This window comes from Erythrolamprus reginae, chromosome 10, assembly GCF_031021105.1.
Source record: "Erythrolamprus reginae isolate rEryReg1 chromosome 10, rEryReg1.hap1, whole genome shotgun sequence".
Taxonomy (NCBI): domain Eukaryota; kingdom Metazoa; phylum Chordata; class Lepidosauria; order Squamata; family Dipsadidae; genus Erythrolamprus; species Erythrolamprus reginae.
Genome location: NC_091959.1, coordinates 857,678 through 874,222, shown reverse-complemented (window position 1 = coordinate 874,222; position 16,545 = coordinate 857,678). Strand labels below are relative to the sequence as shown.

The window sequence follows — 16,545 nt, the reverse complement described above, 5'->3', positions numbered from 1 at the left end:
CATATGAAGTGAACATCTATTTCTGCACCTGATGAAAATGCACGGGAGGTCTCTCCAGGCTGCTCCAGCGGCATCCCGGCTCCTTTCCCGAGACCCCGTGGCCTCACACGCCACTTCCCCGGAATGTTGATGAGCATTTTAGATGGGAGGAGGTCTTGGGGAAGGGCTCCTGCGAAGGGAGGGCGGTCGGAGGGAGAGGAGGGCGGCCGCACACCGAGCATCCCGATGCCGTTTGCAAACCGCGCTGGGCCTCCCTTGTCCGGGGCCGAGGGTGTGATTGCCCAGGCCTATCTCGAATGGGGTCAGCGGGTCTCTGCAGCCTTGTGGGTGAAGAGGGCAGCTGTGGACGTGCGGCTTCGAGGAACTTGTCCCTCAAACAGCAGCCGTTGCTTTCAACTTCATGTGCCTCAAGTCTTTGGGCAGGAGAACTCACCGAGCATTCAGACGGTGCAAGTCAGCCAGCTAGCAGGGCTAGGAGCTCTTATGTGCCTGCCCCTCTCCAATTATTTCTAAAGTGAGTTACAAATCAAAATAGACGCTGGGATTCATTTGCTTTTCATTTGCTGGCCAGCTTTACAAATTCTATCATCTTATCACTGACACTTTCATCAGATGAGTTTTATTTTGTAAAAATAAAATAAAATCTATCTCCATTACCCCCAAGACTTCTCCCTTCCTTCCTTCCTTCCTTCCTTCCTTCCTTCCTTCCTTCCTTCCTTCCTTCCTTCCAAATTTGAGAGTGCTCCATCACTTTAGGTTTTTAAGAAGAGATTGGACGGTCATTTGATCTGCAAAGTCCATCCCTTCCTTCCTTCCTTCCTTCCTTCCTTCCTTCCTTCCTTCCTTCTCTTTCCTTCCTTCCTTCCTTCCTTCAATTTTTTGTGCAGCTTCCGAGTTTGATTCAGTAATGTGCCATGCATTATTTTCCAGCCTTTCAACTGGTCAGCCATTGTCTGGGAATAAAACCAAACAATTCTGACATATCGGTGCTAAGATTTTTAAAGTTATCTTCTGGAGAAAGCCCAGATGGGAAGGCCTGGGCGAAACATTGAAAAATTGGGGGGGAATCAGGATTTTCCAAAGCAGTCTAGAAAAAAATGGTGTGTGTGTGTGTGTTTTCCCCCAATTTTTCTGGGTTTTTTTTTTAGCCCAGACACAGGTGGAATCACAAGAAGTGAAGTTTTGTAACTGCTACACACAGGCCTTGTGGTTTTATGCAACTTGTTCTTGGCAGAAGAGCTCAAGTCCCTGCTGTAAAAATGAGGAAATGCTGCCCTCTTGTGGAAAGCAATAAAACTCCAATTTCAGAGGGTTTGATGGATGACTCCACCGCCCGTCAACGCCTTTGCAGGTGGAGTGAATTGTGCAGCACAATTTAAGATTCTTTGATGGTTATCACAGAAAGAAGTGCATATAAAATATTTTTATTTGGCAGTATATAATATGCGTAACAAAAGTATACACAGAAAATAGTACATTTCATGTGACCCACAGCCAAACTCCCTGAGTGAACTAGGTAAGTTTGAAGATATCCACCTACTAACTCTGAGCTGGCCGCAATAGTAAATAGTAAATTAGAACCTCATATTATTTAGGCATTGATCCTGCTATTGTTAGGTTGCTACTAACAGTTTGTGCTATTGTGTGTTTTCTTGAGGCAGTGACTCCACCGTAATTTGCCTGTAACTGCTGGCATATAAATCTGTATTTTATTCATTGTAGACTCTTTGGCAGTAAAAGATGGTTCCAGGGGGTGTAAATTGGATGTGCCGAGACTCCAAATGGAGCTAATAATATCAATAACCAGTTCCGGCCATGTTGATATTAAAACGAGTAGCATGTTGTTGAGTATGAAGGTGTGCAAAAAGGGAGCATACGCACACACACACACAAATAATTGGGCCTAGGAAATGCTGAATGTTGAGCAGAAATGCCTGCATATGATTTGCTATGTCCCCTCCAAAGAAGACTCTGGCAGGAATAGTCCAGGTGGTGGAGTAGAGAGGGAGGAGTCTTTCTCAGAGGGGCTGAGCCCCCATCCCTGGCAAGCACCTGGGGGTTGCTGAATCGCAACCTAAAATTCACGGGAGGAGAGATAAGAAACTGGGGGCTTTCAACCTCTGCGCTTGGTGGCGTGAGATGCAATGCGCCAGGACCCCAAGTCGGTTCGTTCCTTTAAGCCCAGGTATCTTTCTGCACGTATTGTCAGCAGAGAATCTGGTGTGCAGAACATTTCAAAAAGAGAATTTATGTTCCAAGCCAAACATTCATTCCTGTACCACATAGATCTAAATAAGAGCACTGAACATAATTAGGCACCGTTTACTGACCAGCACGAAGAAAGACCTTCTGTCCTTGATTACAACTATCACCCACTAGTCCCTAAGAAGGAAAGTCCAGTCTTCCGCATTACAAAAACCTCTCTCTGAGCAGAGCTGATAGGAGGGTGGCGGAAAACTTACTTCCAGTGAAAATGAATTTTGATTGATTGATCAACAGGGGGTTTAAAGCAGAAGGAATCTCCGATTTTTCTGGGGTCTTGATTGTCAAAGGTTTTCTAAGAGCCCACCCACAACCGACCGAAATCTAGAGAAGAGTAAAGCTGAGGTCCCCAAAGATGTTTTCTGGAGGAGGGGCTGAGCGAGTGCCCCCCATGTGCTCCCCCCTTGGTCACGTCCTGGATGTGCTCCTCTTCAGAGAGGCTTGCTTCACCAGGGTGTGCTGGTGCCGGCTGGCTTCGGCCACATCGATGGCTTGGCACGTCCTCTGCAAAGCGGCAGAAGGGAGCGGTTAGAGCCCTTCCCTGGGAAACAGGAGCGGCCCCTGCACAGCCCCTGCCCCCTTGGCACAAGGAAGAGGATCCAGGGAGCGCCAGGCGTGGACCTTAGTGGCTGCCCACAGCTCCAATGGACTCACTTGGGGAGCACCTGCGATGCCAATTCACAGTCCCGGGGCTCACCTCCTCCCCCCCCCTGGGTCACATGACCTGCACGCTGGGCGCTCAGCAACCAAGCCACGTTTACGGCCACTTGCGGTGATTCAGTCACGTGACCATGGTTTATGCCAGTTTTGCTGAAATCTGGCATGCATGTCCGTTTCCCTGCAAAACCGTGGCCCGCAGCCCATTTTATAACTATCGCCAGTTACAACCGTGATGGGCAGGATCAATTTTGGTGGTAACAGGAGGACGACCGGAGATGAGAGGAAATGCTTCTGCCTCTGAGACTCGATGCGCATGATGCGCTGTGGCTAAGAAACTGTCAGAAGTGACCGGGATACTGACCCAGGGAGGCAAGGGTCATCCCTCGTGCGCCAAAACGGACATTGTTCTCCTCCTTTTCTAATGAGGAAAAACTCATCTCCAGTGTGGAAGGTAGAAAACCCGATTCCCCTGGACAGTGCCCTAGAGAGGCTGCAGACCAAAAGGGCCCGAATGTCCTGACCCGAGACTACACAGCAAGAGCCCTGCTGAGTCGAGCCAAAGCCCATCAAGTCCAGAATTCTGTGTCCCACAGTGGCCCCCCAATTGTCCATGGGGATCCTGAGCAGAAAGAGAAGGCAAGACCCTCCCTTTCCCTGGACCCCCAAACAAATGGGACCCCAGGGAACCCTGCCTGCCTCAACCCACATAGAGGCGGCACTTGGACATCCCTTTCAATGACCACCTATGATACACTTGGCATCCATGAATCTGTCCAATATTGCCGTGAAGCTATCCAGGCTGACAGCTGTCACAGCCTCTTCTGGAAGTGAATTCCATCAACCAAGGACCCTCTGGGTGAAGAAATATTTCCCTTGATTTGTCCTCACTTTCTTACCTATGACCTTTAGGGAGGGCCCCCTCGTCCTAGTATTGCGTGATAGAGAAAATAATTTTTCTCTATCCACCTTTTCCATCCCATGCAGGATTTTATACCCTTCAATCAAGTCCCCCCCCTTCAACGCCGCTTTTCAAGGCTGAAGAGACCGAGGTGTTGCAACTTGGTTTGACAAGGGAGGGGCTCCATTTCCTTGGGTCATTCCTGTTGCCCTTTTTTGCACCCTGTCCAGTTCCATTCTATCCTCCTTGGGGTGAGGTGACCAGAACTGTACACAGGACTCCAAGCGTGGTCTCACCATCGATTTGTACAGAGGCAACACTGGCCGACCTATCTCCGATTCCCTCCCTAATCCTTCCAAGCACAGAATTTGCTTTTTTTACTGCTGTTCCGCATTGAGTTGACATCTTCGTTGGGCTGTCCACCAAAACCCCAAGATCCCTGACCCTGACCCCCCTGCCTCGGCCAATTGCATGAGGGCAGTTGTACCTTTGCAGCAGTCACGTCCGGCAGCCAAATTTTCCTCATTAATTCTTGTCCCGAACTCTCCTTTTTGGCGAAGGGCAGAATCCCTTTGTCCTGTGAGAAATGGCACAAAACACTCAAAAATATTCAACCGCGTGTCAGAAAATGATCCAGGGGCTATTTCTGCTTTGGCCTGATTTCGCCTTGGAAAAACCTCCACACCCAAAGTTAGCCCCTCCGCTGTTTCTGCCCAGAGAGCCTCCCGATATTTTGAAGGCATTTTTTATGGCACAAAGGACCACATGTTTGTCCAGCTGTGTCTCCTGTTTGGCCTCTTTCAGAACAAAGCCAGGTTGGGCTCCTTACCTGATCATTTCCAGGAGTAAAATTATGACTTATCTCACAAAAGGAGACGCAGACCCAGAGGAGAGCAGGGGGGGGGGGGCATTATTTTCCCTCCCTCGGATGCCCTGTGTGGGCACCCAGAGAACGCTAGCCCTTGCTCTCAATATTTAGCACAGATTTTGGGGGAAGATGCGTGTCCATTGTTTCATCACACCCCCTAAAATATCTGCAACAAGGATACACAGTCTCCCTTGAAATCAATTAATACTTATCTTACCGCTCCACTAACGGAATCAATACCGCGAGGCCAATTTAAAATATATCCTTGAAACACCGCAGAGCTTTAGGTCCTGGGTCCATGTGGCTCCAGCAAACCCGTTTGTGTGTGGGTCAAACCTCTTATGCCGAGATCAGGACCTCTTACCTTCACGAAGATTTGCAGCAGGTTCTCCTCTGTCCTGGGGGGCCGTGTAAAATCCTCATACAAGTAATCCCAGTCTGTGGTCATGTGACCCAGGAGCTCCACTTCCTTCATTAAGATGACCCTCCTAGAGGGAGCGAAATGTATGTTTGGACTTTTGGAAGGAACCACCCACAATGGGTCCAAGACCAAGGCACTTTAACTTGAATGGGACAATTCCTGTTCCACCAAAGAATGTAGAAACACACACACACACACACACACACACACACACACACAAATTCTACTTGTGGAGGGGCTCAGCTCAACTGCAAACCCAACCCTGCTTTACAATGATTTCCTTCCACTACTATCAACATAAGCTTCCGTGGAGGTCTACTCAGCCAGCTCCACCCCTTCAGTCAATACCTGCCCTCTCCTTCCATCAGGTAAGGATGAGAGAATGTGCTGGGGATGTTGAAATAGCCAGCTCTGTATGTCTGGACTTTGGGGAAAGGTGCTGTGTTTGTTTAAATGGTCACCTTTCCTCTGTCCCAGCAGAATTCCCTCTCGCCTGCATTTGACTGTATTTAGGTTCCGTTTCCCACCTTCACTCCGTTGCTCTGTTCTCCCTCACTGCACACACGTGATGGCGCATTATGTGCCCCCTTGTTTAGAATGTCTCTATTGTTGGGAAAGGAGACTTTTTCTTTGCACAGTTACTTTGGTGTTGAACCAGGAAGGTCGTATGTGTATTTTGTGGGTTTGCTTTGGATTAAAAACAGTTTAACTTTGACATGGAGGGCTTGAATTCCTAACAGGGGAAGCATCTTCCAGAATCAGGCTCCCTAGATGGTTGCGTTCCAGGGTGAGCGGTTCTGATTTTGCTGGCCCTACCTGCTGGTGACCACAATGTAGGCCTTTCCTCTTCCAGTGACTGGACAATAGTGCTGGAAAGTCTCGGCCTCCAGCTTCTTGATGTGGGAGTTCTGGAGAGGAAGTCAAAAGGCTTCGGGTTAGATCGGAGCTGCCATGTTCACACTCTTACGTGAGGCACCACTGGCTTGTCCAGGACTGGCCTCCCCCCCTCCCCCCCCCAAAGGAGCTGCTAATGGAGCCCCATCTGAGCTGCAGCGAAGACAGAGGGAAGTGGACGCTTGCCCAGCGAAGTCCATCTGGAGGCCTTCAGTCCTGAGCCAGAAGAAAGCAGGGCAGGGCGAAGGGACCAGCCCCACAGGTGGACCGAGAGAAGAACAAAAGTCCCCCATGAAGTTCAAAGATGCCACTCGGAGGGAACAGGAGGTGGAGCCCAACTGCCCCACCACCACCACCACCCCACGGTCCCTCTGCAGCCGGGTGGGCAGTGAGGTTCCGGTCTTCGCTGGCTCTCTGGGCTGAAGGAAAGAGCAGTTCCGGCCCTTTCTCTACCCAGATTATGGCCCCCTTCTCGAAACAGGGGCCCAGTTCTCAGGGGAAGTGGCTGAGGATGCAGCTGTCACCCACCTTGAAGAGAAAAAGGGTCTCACACATTCAGGTACGAAAGGCAACGTTTTAATTCACCGCTTCATAGCATTCGGTACACGCTTCTGCAACATTACAAGCTGAACCCCGACATGAAGTGGGGGAAATGACCAAATATGACTCGTCCTTTGGGGGCAGGGGGAGAAAAGCCTCCTGGAGACAGAGAAGGCTTCTCCCCACTTGAGGGGGAAAGACCCTCCAGACCCAGAGGAGGGCGGGGGGGGGCATTATTCTCCCTCCTTCAGATGCCCTGTGTGGGCCTCCAAAGAGCGCTAACCCTCACTCTCAATATTTAGCACATATTCGGGGGGAAGTTGCGTGTCCATTGTTTCATCACCCCCCCCCCCCCCCAAAAAACATCTGCAACAAGGATACACGGTCTCCCTTGAAATCAATGTAGCAAAACTGAGCATTGAAAGGAAAAATACACACGTTTGTAAACACGTGAAAATAAAATGCATGTTTCTGAATGCATCCTTTCTTTTCAGCATCAAGGCACAGGTGTTCCCATTGGAAGAGAGTCCACGGACTCACCTGGATGGGGCTCTCGAGATACCTGCTACCTGGAAAGGGACCTCTAGGTGGTCATATATAGAAACATAGAAACATAGAAGACTGACGGCAGAAAAAGCCCTCCTGGTCCATCTCGTCTGCCCTTATACTATTTTCTGTATTTTATCTTAGGGTGGATCTATGTTTATCCCAGGCATGTTTAAATTCAGTTCCTGTGGATTGACCAACTACGTCTGCTGGAAGTTTGTTCCAAGCATCTACTCCTCTTTCAGTCAAATAATATTTCCTCACGTTGCTCCTGATCTTTCCCCCAACTAACTTCAGATTGTGCCCCCTTGTTCTTGAGTTCACTTTCCTATTAAAACCTCTTCTCTCCTGGTGTGAATTGGTCAGATTCCCCTCTACCAGACATTATAGATGATTTGCCTGTCAGGTGTTGATGGAAGATGGATTGTGAAACTACAAGTCGCACAGGTTTCTGATGTAGGGCTCCCAGAAAGACCCCCCAAATATCCCCCCACAACAAAACAGACGTCTGCTTTTATCCACGTTGATGGTGGAAACCTGGGTGAGACCATCGCGGCATCTGTGCCGCCCTTATTTTCACTCACGTTGCGACATTGTGCACAAGTGAGCAAAGCGCAGGGCACATTCTGCCCCCCCCACCTGGGGAAGTTTGTGCAGAACGAGACGCTCAGGACATAAAACCAGTGGTTTTATTACATAGGTGTACAAAAAATATATTTTTTGTAATCATCGCAGTTGCGACCTTGTACTTTTCTGGATCATTTTTTGTTTTGATTTCAAAAATGTCTATAGTTTTTCCGTAGCAGGTTTAGTTTCCACCGAGCAGCATCATTATTATAAGGTATAGGAAATATAGAAACATAGAAACACAGAAGATTGACAGCATAAAAAGACCTCCTGGTCCATCCAGTCTGCCCTTGTACTCTTTCCTGTATTTTATCTTAGGATGGATCGATGTTTATCCCAGGCATGTTTCAATTCAGTTCCTGTGAATTGACCAACCACGTCTTCTGGAAGTTTGTTCCAAGGATCTACTACTCTTTCAGTCAAATCACATTTCCTCACGTTGCTTCTGACCTTTCCCCCAACTGACCTCAGATTGTGGCCCCTTGTTCTTGGGTTCACTTTCCTATTAAAAACACTTCCCTCCTAAACTTTATTTAACCCTTGAACATATTTAAATGGTTCGATATATTTAAATATACTGGCAACATTAAGAAAACGGTACAAGACCCTCGGGCACTGACCCTTGTCTTCGTATATCATAAAATGAAGGACTCTGCAATAACTCTGACCAAAATGTCTTTGGTCTCCGTTACAAACCATTGAGGAAGAAGAGGGTAAAGGGGAGCCCTTTCTCTCCTGGCCCCCTTCCCTATCTCGCTCTCCGGCCACTTCCTACCGAGAGCAGCTGACCCCTCTTGGCATTAAGAAACATTTGCCCCCAACGTTCCCAATAGAGGTGATCAAAAGTTAGTAGGGACCATAAGCCAAGGCTGAGTGAGGGCAACCCCCAAACGGTGGATGTGTCCGGGATTACGTCTTTAACGTTCAAATCAAACCAAGGCAGATAAAGATGGTTAAGTTAATCAGGAAAAGAGATGCATAACGGGCAGTTCCGTCAGTCCAGCCGGGATTGGGCATGCATGGAAGGAGAAAGGGAGAAAGAAGAAGAGAATTAGAGAAAGGAGGGGGGCAGTTCAAAGGTTGCACAGCAAAGAGGGAGGGGGGAGAAGGACCATTTCCACCAGGGATCCCCACAGTCAACACACCCACAAAAGCAACAGAAGCCACTTCATGCACAAACACACACACAGAGACACACACACACATCTAGGCCGCGAGGTTGAAAGGCCATACCTCGAACAGGTCGTAGCCGTCGGCCTCCCCTCGGTCGTAGGGCCGAACGATCCCGTCTTCGCGGATGAGGCGAGGGGGCCGCAGGCTGGAGACTTCTTCCGTGGACTCGGCCACCCTAGGAGGGGAGGGGAGGGAAGCCCTTTCTTTTCTTTTCTTTCAAAATAAACTTTATTACACAGTTAAAATAAACACAATTAACAAACACGTTTGACGTTGGTTGAGGTTTTTAGGCTGACATTTCAACACTTTACCATTCTTTCTTCTTTATATATTTCATATCAATTAAGTATGTTCACTATGGTTTCTCCTTATTTAATTAGACCGTTGTCTTATCACATAAGCCTGGACTGAATTTATACACGGTGAAAAGGAAAAAGAAAGAAAAGAGAGAGAAGGAGAAAAAAGAAAAAGGGAAAAAGGAAAGGAAAGAAAGAAAAAGAAAGGTAAAGAAAGCTTATGGGATGCTTATGTTGCAAGTCTTGGGTTTTAGGGCAGGGAGTATAATTTTATCTGTAATTTTGTATTGATTTTATGCTGGAAGCTGCCCTGAGTCCCCTGGAGAAGGGCAGCCTAGAAATTTGATAGAATAGAATAGAATAGAATAATAATAATATAAAATAATAATAATATAAAATAATAATAATAATATAAAATAATAATAAAATAAATAAAATAAATAAAATAAATAGATAAATAAAATAAATAAATAATATAAATAATATAAATAAAACCAATAAAACCAATAAAACCAATAAAACCAATAAAATAAATAAAATAAATAAAATGACATAAATAACCCCCAGACAGCTGCTGGGCTCACCTCTGGATCCCTTGGAAGGTACTGCTGGCCATGTCAATGATGCCCCCGGTCGGTCGGGCCACGACCCCCACCAGCCCCTTCCCAATGCCCTTGAAGAAGCCGGCCGCGCCCTCCTTCTTGGCACCTGTCAGGGTCAAGGGAGAGGAAACAAGGGTGGCATTTTCCAACTGCCACTCAATGCAAAGCGTCTTAACCATCCCAGGCCACCCGCAAGAAGTGTCCGTTTCCTCTTTCAACTTTCCACTCTTTGCGGTTGTTATCTCTTGCTTCGCCTTTCACTTCATGTCTCACTTCGTATTTCTCAGGTGATTCAAACCAGGGGCATTTCAATGGAACATGAAGCAAAGCCCGTTCTGGATTGAGCGGCATATAAATGCAATCCATCCATCCATCCATCAATCAATCAAGCTTGACTGAATTCTGTGAGAATTAACTTAACTCACTTACCTTCCACGGGTTTCGTGACTATCCCGGTGACTCCGCCAACCACTCCCTGAAAGAAACAGGGGGAGAAAAGATGGAATTGCAGGTGGGAATGGCCACATGTCCCATTCCTTCCACCCCAACCCTCCACCGTGGGAAAACGTCTGAGGTCACGGCTACTCAAATTTTCACCTGGAGACAATTCACCAGAACCAGAAATTCTGATCCTAAAGACTGCCAAGACACACCACCCAGTGTGTGAAAAACAAGACTAGGGTCCACTTTTCATGAAGAAAATTTGCGCAACCATCTTGCCATATTAGCTACAAGAAGGTTGGGTGTCCATTCTGGGAGGTTCTCAGCATCAATCCAGCCGAAGCCCCAGAGAGACGAGGCTTCAAAGCCCTGCATGGCAGGAGATGACCCAAGAACTGGACACAACATTTGCCAGGTTCTGGTACCAGGGGATCTTCTGGGCCACAGGCTGGCTGGGCAGAAGAAGCCAAACAAGACCCAGGAATTCCAACCCAACTTCATGTTTCTGACGTGTTTTGAAAACTCTGGTCCATGGGGAAAAAGTGCCCAATGCTGTAGGGTCAAAAATCCTAATTCCCATAAATCGATGGAAAACAAAACCCCTAAAAACGAGTCTTCCTCACAAACATGCAAAATGAATACAACATAATACACAGAACCAAAGAAAACAAACCCACAATTCCACACACTAGATACAAATACTTAATATCAGGTCGTTTGGTAGTGAGAGTCAACACTAGGGTTGGCAAATTATGTCTTCTATATGACAAATAAATCCATGTAACATAGTGAAAGAAAATATGAATTGGTCATAAGCAAATAACTATGTCTATGGGCATATAAAGGACACTAGTGAAACTGAATGTGTTTTGTATGTTGTTCAAGTTTATGTTTTCATTTGTTTTTCATGTTTTTTATTTCTTTTCTTTCTTTGTATGTTTTGTTTGGTCAATTTTTTTCTTTTCTTTCTACTTTTAGATGTAGAAACTTAATAAAGATGATTTAAAAACAAAAAATTAATCCTAATTGTATTCTACATTATTGCACCCTCTCATCACTCGGACCCCTGAAGGCGACTGGGGGTACCAGGGACCCCCAGGTTGTTGTCTAGAGAGACTCCTTGCCCCCCCTCCAAAGGGCTCTCCCGCCCCCCTCCCCACACACGCACAAAGGGCAGAAGGAGGGAGGGTACATCTTGTCCCCAAAATGTCCAGGAAACACCTAACGCTTGAACACGATATCAAAACACAATGTTTCTGCATGTGATTAATTGTTCTATTCTGGTTGTTTTGGTAGGCTGTGTATTTTTCTTTTTCACTCACTAGCAGGAGAAAATGAAAGGGACTCAAAACACAAGAAACATCGCACGGATTGGAGGTGGAGTTAATTTAATACAGTAGAGCAGGGATGGCGAATGAGAGTGCGTGTGCAATATTGCGCATGCGTGAGTGCCCACACCTATAATTCAGTGTGTGGGGAGGGCGAAAACAGCTTCCCCCACCCCAGAGGAGTCCCTCAGGAGGCCGGAAACAGCCTGTCTCCCAACTTCTGGTGGGCCCAGGAGGCTCCTGTTTCACCCTCCCCAGGCTCCAAAGGCTTCCATGGAGCCGGGGAGGGTAAAAACGCCCTCCCCCATCCCTCTGGAGGCTCCCTGGAAGCCCAAAACGCCCTCCCAGAGCCTCTGTGCGAGCCAAAATTAAGCTGGCCAGCACACACAGGCACGCTGGAGCTGAGCTAGGGCAACGGCTCATGTGCCAACAGATGTGGCTCTGCGTGCCACCTGTGCCATAGATTTAGATTTCATTGGAATTGTCTGCCGCCCCTCTCCGAGCTCACAGCATATACAAAAAAACCAGAAAACACTAATAAACAATCCAATGTAAAATAGTTTCACCATGACTGCAGCAGAGGGTCAAAAAAGGCCCAGTTTTCCTACCCTCAGGAAGCCCTTCCCGCCTTTGGCCAGGCTGTCCCCAAAGTCCTTCGGCTGGCGCCCCATCTCTTCCCGTCTCTTCTGCTGGAACTCCTTGTCCATGGTGATGGCGGCCAGACCTTTCCCGACCGAGCCAGTGATGCGCGACACCACGCCGGCTGCACCCCCTGCGAGGGAAGGGGAGTTTAGGGAGGCCGACCGAGAGCGGCTCAAGGAAGCTTCTCCGCCCACCGGAGGTCTCCCACCTACCGACAGTGTGGCCAAGGAGGCTCCTCACGCCGATCACAAACCCCTCGGCAAACTCTTCCGGCCCCTGGACAGCCCCCTGCAGGGAAGGAGAGGCCCAGCGGGTTTTGAAAGCCAAGCTCAGCACTCAGTGGACACCCAGCACCCGGCTCTTGTCATTCGTGGCTGTGGGCGGCTCAGAAAAGCCGCTGGGCCCTTGAAATAAGTGGCCGTGTTTTTCAGAGTATAAAACGCAACGGAGTGTAAGACACACCTTTGTTTTGGGGGAGGAAAATAGGGGGGAGAATCTGCCTACCAGGTGTTCATGTGGCTAGCACCCTTAGCCTGCTCAGCTTCGGCGCATTGGTTTGCTGGTTCTGAGCATTTGCGCATGCTTTAAATCCCCGGGCTGAGGTTAAAAAACCCGCTTCTAAAGCACAGCTGATCGTTGGAGAGAGAAGCAATGAGAAGAGGAGGCCAAGATCGATCCCTTCACTCCTTAGCGCATCATTAGGGCTGAAAAAATGCTCTGGAAAAGCTTCGTTTGGAGGAGTATGAGGGGCCCCTAAATTTTCAGCTTTTTTGGGGGGAGGGGAAAGTGCGTCTTATACTCTGAAAAATACGGTACTTAAAACTACACAGCTGCCGGCAAAGGCTCCTTGCCAGAGCACCTGTGGAAAAGCCCTGGGAGGAAATGAGCCTTCAGGTGGACTCCACAGCCCGAGTCTTGTCGCACAATGGCAGCAGCCCCGAAGGGAGCCATGAAGGAGAGCCGGGATTTGCCCCCACACCCCCGCCCTGCCGGGGTTTATTCCTTTTTAGGGACTCCATCTTCAAAATGCATCTGGGCAGGAGGATCTGGAGGGGTGGGAAGGTCTTCTGCTGTCTATCATCGCTCCACGATGCTCCAGGAGGCCGTTACCTGGAAGGGCTCGTAGAAGAGGGCCTCCACACCTTCCGAAAGGCCCCTGATCAAGCCGAAGGGGTTGCCCAGGACGTCCAGCCCCAACACCAGGATGTACATTTGCTTCAGGAACTTTACACAAACAAAGAAGAACACACAAAAATGAGTGTTTGACATTATACACAGGCCCATCCTGGAAGCAGGAGGGGAGGGGCGCAAAGGGGGGGGAGGATTTCTCAGGTCAAACAGTAGCAGGGCTTCACCGGGAGAGAAACCTCAATGGGGTTCCTGCGAGGGGGGAGAGGGAGGGAGGGAGGGAGGGGCAAGGACAGGGACCACTCACTTGCCCTCTGTAATGGCCGATGACTCTCCACAGCAGTTCATTTCTTTTGTAGAACTGATACTTGATTTCGAAGAAAGCCAGCCTGGAACAGCAGATAAAACGACCTCATGAAGAACAATGGTCAGTCCATGGCTTAGGGATCTATGGCCCTCCACTTATTGATTTCAATGGGGTTTGTTATCTTCTGCCTTGGAAAGGTAGGGTAACCTTGACGTTGCTGCCTATGGATTTTTCAATCCTTATTTATCACATGGGTCCTTTTGCTGCTCCAAATCTGGATGGACAGGAGCAGCACAGAGTCCAGAAAATACAGGCATCCATGTCTAGAGTGTCCCACTGGGTGTGAGTAATGGTCCAAGCCCTTCCGGAAGTCCCCGGGCTGCTTCTACTCCCAAGGACCCCCCTGAGATGAAGCCCGAAGCCCCTTACTTGAAGATGAGGTCATCCACATCGGTCAAGGTGGCTCCGATGCTCTTCAGGAGCAAGTTGACGGAATGGATGGCGATGAGGTCACCCTGGCCGGACTCGGACGCGTCGCTGCCAGAGCCCAAGGAAAGGCTTAAGTGGAGCTGGCAAGAGAGAAAGCAGCGCTTGAGAGGGAGCTCAAATACTTTGGGCCCCTAAGGAGAAGAGGGGCCACCTCGGAGAAGACCCTGGTGTTGGGAAAGGTGGCTCCAGTAGACGCAATGAACGGGAGTTTGGGGAAACTCCGGGAGATGGTGGAGGGCAGGGGAGGCGGGGGGCGCTGTGGTCCATGGGCCGCGAAGGATTGGACATGACTTAGCAACTGAACGACAATAACGACAAGGGAGCCGCTGTTAGTTATTAACCTTTGCTGATGGAATGCAGGATTCATTTAAACAGCACTTAAAAAAAATAAACTGTTGAGTTTTCAGTGAACTCATTTCTGTCAGCTTTTCTTCATTCTGACAAGTTTCATATTCCTATATTCATTCACTCACAGGGTCTCCTTCCAAAAGGTTCAACCCCAACCTCATTTCAAAGCTGGCTCTTCAATCCTGTTTGCACTTTATCAAATTGAGGAGGGAATGAAAGAATTCCATAAGGGACGTTATGTTGAATTTTCAATTTAGCATTTCCGCACAGAACTTAAGAAATTTAAATGCAAAACCATCTGATTAAAAAAAGGCACTTTTACAATATTGGGAGACAGGGAGAAGTAGAAGTAGGAATAATGCCTTCTATTAGGACCAAGATAATGAAAAGCCAATTATGGAATTGGTGGCCCTCTAAAACAAGGCTTTAGGCTCAAAAGTGTGAAACACACACACACACACACACACACACACACACAGAGCAGAATTTAAGGCAGGTTCTACAAATTATTCCAAATTAACCCAAGAGATGTTTTCTTCCATCTAGTTAGCTAGCTAATGGAGAAAGAAATTAAACTTCGCCATATATGGAAGCAGAGCTATTTTCTCCCTGCTGGGCTCATGTAAGGATGGAAAACAGGGGAAGGAGGAAGGGGCTGAGCCCTTCTCCTCGGAGGGGGGGTCTCGGGCGGTTGTCACTGGAGGGAGTCAGTGCTTTTGGCGCTAAAGCCTTGGCCCTTGGCCCAAACCGGGAACCTCAAAGCTCCGACATCAATCAGAGGCGTTTGGGCACACGCCAGGGCGGTGGGCAGCAGGCAGGGGCGGGGGACACAACAGCTTCTACCAGGGGAAATTCTTTCCTTCATTTATTTTACTGGAGGACTCGGGGCAGCTCACAACATAAATGAAGGTGTGTGCCCAGCTCCAGCTGACCATCCCACCTCCTCCTCCTCGGAAAGCGGCAGGAGGAGACCAGCACCCGCAGGAGTTGCAGGGGCGCCCATTTCCTCCCCCCCTCTTTTCTCAACAGCTGATTGGCACCCGCTTCGTCTAGCTTCCCAGCCTGAGGTGGGGGGGGGGCGACTCAGGAAGCAGAGCGCGGGAAACACAAAGCAAATTGTCAACGTCAGAGAGCGACACTGGTGAGGTTTGTAACTTGAGGACTTAACAGTTCACTTGAACGATGATGACCGTTCAAGCCACTCCCACCTGGTCACATGGCTGACAAGCCACTCCTACCCCAGAGTCACGTGACCATCAAGCCACACCCACAAAATAAGCCATACCCACAGTGTGGCAGTAAAACTTTTGGGCTGACCAATTACTGGCCACATGCTTCGACCCTCATGCCAGGGGGGGTCTTTGGGGGATCTTCTCTGAAAACACACCTTCAGCGGAGAAATGTGGAAGTGTTCAAAGAAACTGAGCGTGGACACGTCCGTCAAGGAGGATTCCATCAACTCCGTGTTCAGAGCGTCAATGTCCCCTCTGTATCAACCCAGTCTGTCAAAAACAGAAATAGAGTCCGAACAGGAATCCTTAAGTGGGTCCGAGCACACCCACGAGACATTTCCACATCTGTTTACTGGAGCTTCTTTAGTTCAATGTCTCCAAGCCTTTCGGACGCCGGGTGCGTGTGCTTTTTTCCAAAGGGGGGGGTTTCCCCTGTTTCCCCTTTTAATCCCTCCCCCCCCAAGTGGAGATGGCAGCTACCTTCTGCCTCTGGGCTTCGGGGTCAGTGGCTGGAGTGAAGAGGTCGATCACAGGCTGCCAGGAATCCCTGGTCCAGCTTCACAGCCATCTCCTGGACCAGAACCTCATGAAGTAACCTGGCGGAAGGAAATCAGAACTGACACATGAAACCTGCAGGAGAGCAACTCCAGAATGGGGCAGCATTGGGCAATGGGCTGGAAAGAGGATAAAAAATGGACATTACAGAACTGGTCCTGGTACATGGTGGATCACGTTCACTTTGAAATTATGGAAATAAGATTAAACAACTTTAATGAACACAAACTGGAGAAACTGATGGAACGATGGGACAAGGTGAAAGATTATATGTTAAATAAAATTTGC

General features: G+C 48.6%; 1 protein-coding gene across 1 annotated transcript in view; it reads right to left on the bottom strand.

Annotated features, from left to right (window-relative positions):
• Positions 1–1,408: 1,408 nt before the first annotated feature.
• Positions 1,409–16,545, bottom strand: part of VPS13C (vacuolar protein sorting 13 homolog C) — a 63,541-nt gene continuing 48,404 nt past the window's right edge. The window contains 17 exon segments of the mRNA XM_070762754.1: positions 1,409–2,766; positions 4,308–4,397; positions 5,053–5,176; positions 5,926–6,017; positions 8,950–9,064; positions 9,770–9,893; positions 10,217–10,262; positions 12,165–12,328; positions 12,411–12,486; positions 13,309–13,422; positions 13,634–13,715; positions 14,063–14,202; positions 15,858–15,953; positions 15,955–15,972; positions 16,183–16,233; positions 16,235–16,285; positions 16,288–16,332. Coding sequence (XP_070618855.1) covers positions 2,671–2,766; positions 4,308–4,397; positions 5,053–5,176; positions 5,926–6,017; positions 8,950–9,064; positions 9,770–9,893; positions 10,217–10,262; positions 12,165–12,328; positions 12,411–12,486; positions 13,309–13,422; positions 13,634–13,715; positions 14,063–14,202; positions 15,858–15,953; positions 15,955–15,972; positions 16,183–16,233; positions 16,235–16,285; positions 16,288–16,332 — 1,524 coding nt within the window. The 3' untranslated portion in view covers positions 1,409–2,670.